The sequence below is a fragment of the Corylus avellana genome, chromosome ca4, assembly GCF_901000735.1.
Source record: "Corylus avellana chromosome ca4, CavTom2PMs-1.0".
Lineage (NCBI taxonomy): Eukaryota > Viridiplantae > Streptophyta > Magnoliopsida > Fagales > Betulaceae > Corylus > Corylus avellana.
This window is the reverse complement of record NC_081544.1, coordinates 19,758,108-19,766,677: the sequence shown is the minus strand read 5'-3', so window position 1 is coordinate 19,766,677 and position 8,570 is coordinate 19,758,108. Positions and strand designations below refer to the sequence as shown.

Here is an 8,570-nt window from a genome sequence, read left to right as displayed (position 1 = left end):
AAATAAAAGCACTTTGGTTACTTGAGATAATGTTGGGAAGAATTTTTTTTCAGCCTATTTGCCAACACTTTAGATAAAATCTTATACACCACATTGCACAAACTAATAGGCCGAAAGTCCGTGACTTTTGTAGGGTTCTTAATTTTTGGGATCAGAACAATATGAGTATAATTTATATCTTTATCAAGAAAACCAGTAGTGAAAAAATTCATAATAGCCTCACAAACCTCCTGGCCCACCACCTCCCATTGCTTGATAGAAGCACGCTGAGAATCCATCCGGGCCCGGTTATTTGAGGGGTGCCATGTCTTGTAACACTGTATGGATCTCCTCCTTAGTCAAATTCTGAAGTAGTCCCTCATTCATTTCTTCCGAAACCAGCCTTGGTAGAGCCTCAAGGCATTGAGAGATACCCACCGGTTGTGACATGGTAAACATATTCTTGAAATGCTTAATAAAAACTGTTTGGACAACTTCTGGAGACGTATGCCATCTTCCCTCCCCATCCGATATGCACTGAATTTTGCTTGCCTTCTGTCTTTGCTTCATACAAGCATGGAAATATTTTGAGTTTTTATCCCCTAACTTCAGCTAATGCTCCTTTGCCAATTGTCTCCATTTCAGCTCATCCCTTTCCAGAATGTCATCCACATCTGCTTGTAATGTTCTAATGGTGCCAAGATCTAAATGGCCATTGACTTCATAAAGCTTTTGTAATTCTCCCACTTTTTGGTTTATTATACTCTCTGATGGGCCTTTGTTTTTTTTTTTTTTACTCCAGACCAACAGCTTCTTTTTGCTTCTTTCCAGATTGCTTTTGACCGTCTCCCATGCACTTCCCCCCACCTCTTTTTTCCTCCAGACCTTCCTGACCTCCTCTCGTGCCTTCTCATTTTTTCCCCACCCCGCATCAAATCTAAATCTTCTATAATGTGGCTGGGGACTCCCCTTATGCTCCTGAAAAGAGATATCCACTGGGGTGTGACCTGAACAAACAGATGCTAGAACTTCTACTTGTCTTATAGGGTAACGCCTACTCCATTCTTCATTGGCCAACACCCTGTCTAAACGCTCCCTTATAAGCTGGCCATCACTCCTCATATTGCACCATGTAAATTCAAGTCCTTTAAAACCCAAATCCCAGAGTTGACAGGCTTCCAAGGTAGTCCAAAAGGCCTCCATCTAGCTTCTTGGTTTTCTGACTACACCAAACTTCTCCTTTTCCTCCAAAATTTCATTGAAATCTCCTGAGCATAACCAAGCCTTTGGGGAATATGTTCGCAAATGATTCAGTAAAGCCCATGCTTCGGGGCGTTTCCACACGTTGGGTTGGCCATAGAACCCAGTGTACTTCCACGACTGCTCATTAACTTTAGATTGAACTACAACATTGATGTGTCTCCTGCTGTAATTTTGGATCTCCACAGAAATGTCATTGTTCCACAAGAGGGCTAAGCCCCCACTCCTTCCCACACTGTCCACCGAAAAAACACTAGCAATCCCCGTTTAAACTCTAATGGCTTCCATTCTCCGGGCTGATAATTTGGTTTCCATGAGGAAAACCAAATCGAGTCTCTTAGTCTTTACCAAATGGCAAAGATCCCGAATTGTCCGAGGATTCCAAAGCCCTCGGCAGTTCCAACTTAGGGCTCACATGATGCTTGGCGGGGCTGTGAAACAGCCACCGCCTGAATCTGCAACTCCCTCTCCATGTCCATCGCCGTCTGTTTTCCCTTCTTGTTCGAAGGCCCAGTGAACTCATTGCTGACCGCACCATCATCAATATTCTTCTCCTCCAGTGTTCTTGTTTTGCAGCCCCTTGTACGTTTTTTTGTCTGGCGTGGACCCCCTTGAACTCTAAGTTGGTGAGCAAAAAGAGTATCCACATTAACACGTGGGTTCTCCGTAACATCTTCTTCTAGCAACACTGTTCCACGTGGACTCTTTATGAGCCTACCCCCTTCTTTGGCTTTCTTCCACATAACCCTGGTAGAAGGATGTGTCCCCTCCATGTTAATCCTCTGCATGCGCACTGATTTTGGTATATTTTCCCCAAGAGAAATTTTCTCCAGATTCTGCGCTGCCCCCTCCTCACCAGAATCTTGCATTGAATTTAGCCCACCGATCTTGGCCTCATGTTGGTAAGTCATTCCATCAACACGTCCCCATATGGCATGTTCACCCTTTCCACGTGGTTCTGCCGAATCTGCTTTCTCATTACAATTATTCCTCATAACCGTCTCTCCATTAATGTCACCATTATGGGAATTATTTCCTGAGGAAATATTCTCATAAACACCTTTCGCGCGATTCGGGGAATCTTCAGATTTTCCGTTATGAGGCTCCCCATCGAAACATCTCGCCGTGGACCCATCGTTCCGGTGATCCTCTGCCCAAGAGCCCCCTCTTCTCCGTCGAGCACTCCCTTCCGGTGATCCCGCATCTCCTCCATAACCCCACTGGTCCTTCTCCGGCCATCTCTTGGGTGGACTCGCTCTCAGCCATGGACCATACTACAGTCTGGATCCATCCCCTGATACGCTTTTTGGCTCCTTGATCGGACAAACCATGCCCCCATGACTAATCCTCCCACACCGATAGTAATACCAGGGTATACTCTTGTATTGGAATGGCATCCGAATAGATTTATTTTCTAGCTTCAAAATCCTCCCACATGCGAGGGGTTGTAGTACATTGATCCTGACTTTCACCCGCAGATACTTGCCCCATCCAATACCATCTTCGTTGGTATCTACATCCTCCACTATGCCCACCGTAGCTCCCAACTTCATCCCCATGACTTTGTCCATACAAGCCAGGGGTAGGTTAAACATTTTGATCCAGAACGCTGCTTGTGTGAAATCAATCTGAGTAGGAGGCGTTAAACCGTCAAACACCTCGACTGCAAAGAGGGTCCCTTCAAAGATCCAGGGCCGACCCTCTAGCACTCTAGACTTGTCCCAAAAGTGTTCAAACTGAATGAGAAAAATATTGTCTCCCAACACTCGAAAAGATAAATGACCCGTTGGTTTCCACCACCGAATCAGTATGGCTCTAATTGTCTCTTTGTTGACTAATCGATCCCCCAACAGTTTACCCACCAGGCACTCTTGGCCCTTATGAACCACCTCTACTACATCTTCAATTCTTTCCTCCACTCCGACACTTTCTTCCTCTGTGAGAGTAAGATTATCCCACATCTTCGTGAGATCATCCGCCATATTGCCACTGTTCATCATCTCTTTTTCTTGGTTGCCCTCACAATCGTAGAAGACGTGAGAAAAGTTTGCTTCTCATCCAGCAGCTAGAGCCCTAGAGAATCATTGAATAAATGTTTAGCTTAAATTATATTTTCTTTAATTTGTTTATACAGTGCATTTACCGCTCAACAAATGTTTAGCTAAAATTTTGCTTAAAAGAGTTATTTATTTTTTATTATTTTTTAAAATTATCAACTCTTTAAAGCATTTATATTTGACTCAACATTTTTGCTATTGACTTCACTAATATTTATTACAAAAAAAAGTGTGTTTGTGGCATACGTTTTTTAAATAATAAGAATCAAATTATAATAAATGCCAGGAAATATGTTCCTGGTATTTGTTTGTTTTATTTTTTTGTTTGACATGTCCGCACAAGAGGGGGAAGAGGGATTTGAATTAGTGACCTCCGCTTCATTAAGCGTGGTCTAAGCCGATTGAGCTACCTCTTGGGGACCTGACTTTTATTTTCTAGCCTATTCTTTATGCCTACAACCCAGTGTCAATAAATTTTTGCTAGCAGACAAAGAAGACACACGCATGTGCCAGGAAGATGCACTCTTGCGTCGGCAAGAGTATGTGCCCTTAAATTGGTGGAATATATTAAAACAATTTGGTTATACAGAAATCCCATATAACCAAATTTTTTAAAACCTATAAAATAAATTTCAAAATCACAAAAAATTTGATAAGATTATAATGAACAATAGATATTGATAAACAGGCTTACACGTGAAGTTCAAAATATACAAACAACTATAATCTTATCCTAAGATAATGTCCTTATAAGTATTAAAAAAAATATACAATTAAAATAAGAAATATGATAAGGGCTCAACTGAGTCCTATCTAAGACCAAACTTTTACTTACGCGGCACAAAGCTACATAAGAGTTATGTCAGGTTCCAAAGTTAAAATTTTAAAAAAGAGACAAAAATCAAAATATATGTCTACAAAAGTTGGATCTTAGATAGGGCTCAGTTGAGCCCCTATCATATATCTTAAAATAAACTGAATACAATCAAAACAATCAGAGATTATGAGATAAGATTATATTATGCAATCTCTGACTTGATTTCAAACTCTAATTTGGTGTTCTATATGTTCTTCAATAATAGTTAGTTGGCATGTTATATTAGGAGATCCAATAAAGATGACCCGTGCCCTCCTCTCGAAGTCTTTCTCGTAAGGCTTAAACTGCAAACAAACAAACACAAAACAATGAATAAATAAAAGAATCAAAACATAACACTAGATTCGATCAAAAAACAGAAAAAAAACACCCAAAAAAAAAAAAAAAGAAAAAAAAAAGAAAAAAAGAAATGCCATTTTTGATCAAACAATAAAAATATAGGATTTTTTTTTATGAATGAGCCTCCAATAAATTCAGACCGTAAATCCAACAGGCCACCACATAAATCGAAATCCAACAATACCTAAATCAAAACCCTAGATCGAAATCCTACAAATTAAATCAAGCCCAAACGACAGAGAAGAAAAACACACATCGATGGCGGTGGCGCAAGCTTCGTGGGGGAGAGAGGCATAGCGCGCGACTGACATAGGGATAATTTGTTAGAAGATAAATGTGAGAAAAAAAAAAAGAAATATGAGAGATTTTAGGGATATATACAATGCGGGGAAATTATCTTTTTTTTTCCAATTTCCTGTGCCCCAAATAGGAAATTATTGGCGTATACATGTATATGCCATTAAAAGCGTTAAACGAAATGCACTTTCCTAGTGTATAAGCGTATGTCTTGCATGCGCTAGGAAAATAAAATTATTTAATCTCGTATATATATACGCCATGCATTTATTTTAAGAACAGTGGCGTATCAGAATATACGTTGAGAAATTGTCAAAATACTAACGCTTTGCCCCTATGCTAGTATTAAAAATGCTAGGAATTGGGCTTTTTTTGTAGTGATATTCGATTTTACATGTTTATTCTTCATTTATTTTCTCTATTTTTAAAAACTAGAGAATCATATTAATTTTGTTTTTTTAATGTATTATTTTTGAACTATCGCGCTTAGTAAATTTGTTGAGTACGGAAGCATCTAGCCAATTTCTTAGCCAAAGTGACTATCTCGATGAAAATAAAAACAAAAAATTGTTTTACAAGGCTAACTTTTCAACCATTTTAACTAACAAAATCAAGAAGGGGTGACTTCAATTACATGCATCACGAGAGCTGTCTCTCCTCCCCTATGCTCTATGATTTTTTTTTCTTTCTCCAAATTTATTGTGTCCCCTAGGAGGATCTTCCCTCCTCCTCGATCCTCTTCTCCTTTTTTTTTTTTTTTTTAACTTCCTTTTTTCTCTCTTTTTTGTCTGCAACTTGAAAGTCAAATCTATCGTGCTTCATACACACATCTGCATGCCACCTAGCACCGTCGCCATCGTCCGCTCCCGTGCCGCCACAATCTGTTCTAGCACATATGCAACATGTGTCTCCCCAGCACTTATATGTAGCACGTGCCATCAATGCCATTGCCCATTTTTTGTCAACGCGTCAGATCGTTAGCACCCTCTTTTCTTTCTCTTTGGATCTCCAAACCTGGTACCTTTTCTTGCCTTTGGGGAACCACAGACAACTTCTTTTTTGGTGTCTTCCACGCTTTCCATGCCAAGTACCACCCTTATTGGACACCATGGTGAAGCTTATCTCCAACAGCTCCGATTCAACCTTTTTCAATACTTGCCCTTGGCCTTGATATAGTGCGTTAATCACTTTCCGTAGTTGTTACTTTGTTGGTAGTTCCATTATCGAGGACATTCCCTCTGCTACAGCCTTTTGTAGCCACTCCTATTGTCTAAATGTGTTGTGTCATTTATTTGACCAATACTTGATAGTTTTAAGTACTTCTAGTTGTTTTTTTGGGGGTTGCCTTCCTCCTTCTTCTTTGTTTATTTATTTATTTATTTTTTTATCACTAATTTTAAATATTCAACTTTCATCCTATCGAACTAATGTAATAGCTTCTATCAGCTCTTAGATCCGCATCTATTGAAAAAGAACTGGAGCAAATGTAATAAGTCACAATATTTGAAAACATATTTATGACTATAATAATAAAAAGTTTCGCCATGCACATCACAAATGATATTTATTTTTTGGGAGTAAAGACTAAAATGGTAAAGTGGATAGAATTATTCAACTAAACCCACGAGAAGTTGTCCCTAGAGGAAATGACATGCAAAACCTCCTTCCTTCTATTTAAGGGCAATGCCCCTACCTGTTTTCTCAACACATTCTCCTTACCTTCTAGCCATTATGTTTTGTTAGTACCTCTAACTAGTTGGCCTTGTAATACAACTACCTGCAAAAATGAGTCTATTTGGGAGGGTGGAGGTTGATGTAGAAATTAAAGCTCCTGCTGAAAAGTTTCATGAGGTTTTCAGCGGCAGGCCACACCACGTATCCAATGTCTGCCCTGACAAAGTCCAGGGTTGTGCTTTGCATGAAGGAGATTGGGGCAATGAGGGCTCTGTCATCTACTGGGATTATGTCCATGGTAATTTAGGAATTATATTCTTTCATTTCCTTGGCAATGTATAGCATGCATGATGTTAATTAATATCTTTAAATATTGTTTCTTGTCTTGTGAAATCATAGATGGGCAAGCCAAAGTTGCTAAGGACAAAATTGAAGCAATAGATGATACAAACAAGTCGGTCACTTTCAAAGTGATTGAAGGGGATCTTCTGCAGGAGTACAAGAGCTTCAAAATCACTGTTCAAGCTACTCCCAAGGGTGAGGGCAGCTTGGTCCACTGGAGCTTGGAATACGAGAAGCTGAAGGAGGATGTTCCAGATCCAAAGACATTGCTTCAGTTTCTAATTGATGTCAGCAAAGACATTGGTGCTCACCTTACCGCATAGACAAAAAGGTTGTACTTCTACAATAAAAGATCGGGAGTGTTTCTGTGTGTTTTATTCTATATATCATGCAAGTCTGTATATGAATGTTAGTTTTTGTGTGGGCGTATTGAAGCCACTTATTGCAGGCACCCATATACTTAGATCTTATATATGGGTCAAATGTATCCGGGGCTTTTGTAATATGTGTTTTCTTAAGTATAATTTATATGCATATATATGTTTTAAATTGTTTGGACTTACTGAAGCAGCTTATTGCTGGGATATGCGGCTCCTATTAATTACAAGTTGTTTAATTATCTAGTTGATGAACCCCAATTAAGGGGTTGGCCTTGTGGTGGAGGCTTGCGGCTTCTAGGGATATTACCCCTTGAGGTCTTGAGTTCGAAACTTCCTAGGGGCCAGCCACTTGGGCAAAGCCTGGGACTCAATGTCCAATACTTTGAGTGGTGTGGAGTATTGGACTAGAGATTAGTCTGATAGATCCTAGTTAGGCCTCTATGCTTGGTTCACAGTCGACACGGAAACACGGAAAGTGGGGCGGAGCCCAAGTACTGCCTGGCCTGTAGGTAAAACCAGGATCACCCTCATAAAAAAATTACCTAGTCCTTGAACATGAAGATCCTAGCATTGGCTCATTCGTTTTTCAATCCTCTCTTCCAAATTTACAAAACTTAGAACATGTTTGGCTTGCTGGAAATTTCTGGTTTTAGGATGTGTTCATGATTGTTGAATGTTTGGCTTGCTGGCTTTCCAACAAGAAAATTTTTAATAAACATGAATACATGATGTTTGGTCTGCTGGGAAAGCTTTCCAGCACATACCTTTGTTTGCATATTGTTTTAATTAATCAAAATGTTTTTCAGCAAGCCAAACATGTTAGTAAAAAAGACAATCAGGAAAAACTTTTCAGCAAGTCAAACACGCTCAAATTATTAATCAAAACATGTTATTACGGATTTATAACATAAAAAAGAAAAAAAAAAAACCCTATTATGCAATTAATTAATTATGCTGAAATAAACTCACTCCTTTAAAAAATAAATAAATAAACATGATATATAATCAAGTAAACATGCTGGAAAACATGAATTAAATTGCTATCTATTTTTTGATTACTCATATAATATTATTGGAAAGGAAAAATGGTATACACCTACACAGTGTAAACCTCAAATCTTAACGATCTTTTCTAGCCTCAAACCTTAACGGTTTGAGATCTATATTTAGATTCCAAATTACTCTTCAAGATATTTTATGAGACTAATCTTAAAGATATTTTATGAGATCTTAAAGATATTTTATGAGACTAATCTTCAAGATATTTTATGAGATCTTAAAGATATTTTATGAGACTAATCTTCAAGATATTTATGAGGCTAATCTTAAAGATATTTTAAAGATATTTTATGAGACTAATCTTAA

General features: G+C 38.6%; 1 protein-coding gene across 1 annotated transcript; it reads left to right on the top strand.

Annotated features, from left to right (window-relative positions):
- Positions 1–6,498: 6,498 nt before the first annotated feature.
- On the top strand, positions 6,499–7,375 carry LOC132177320 (MLP-like protein 28). The gene is made up of 2 exons (XM_059589589.1): positions 6,499–6,781; positions 6,883–7,375. Exons 1-2 carry the CDS (start codon positions 6,595–6,597, stop codon positions 7,146–7,148), a joined length of 453 nt encoding a protein of 150 aa, XP_059445572.1. The 5' UTR covers positions 6,499–6,594; the 3' UTR covers positions 7,149–7,375.
- Positions 7,376–8,570: the final 1,195 nt, after the last annotated feature.

Excerpts from the sequence above, each read along its gene's own strand:
- LOC132177320 (XM_059589589.1), top strand. The coding sequence starts at position 6,595 with ATGAGTCTATTTGGGAGGGTGGAGGTTGATGTAGAAATTAAAGCTCCT. Across the intron at positions 6,782-6,882 it reads CTACTGGGATTATGTCCATG|ATGGGCAAGCCAAAGTTGCT; the intron begins GTAATTTAGGAA and ends GTGAAATCATAG.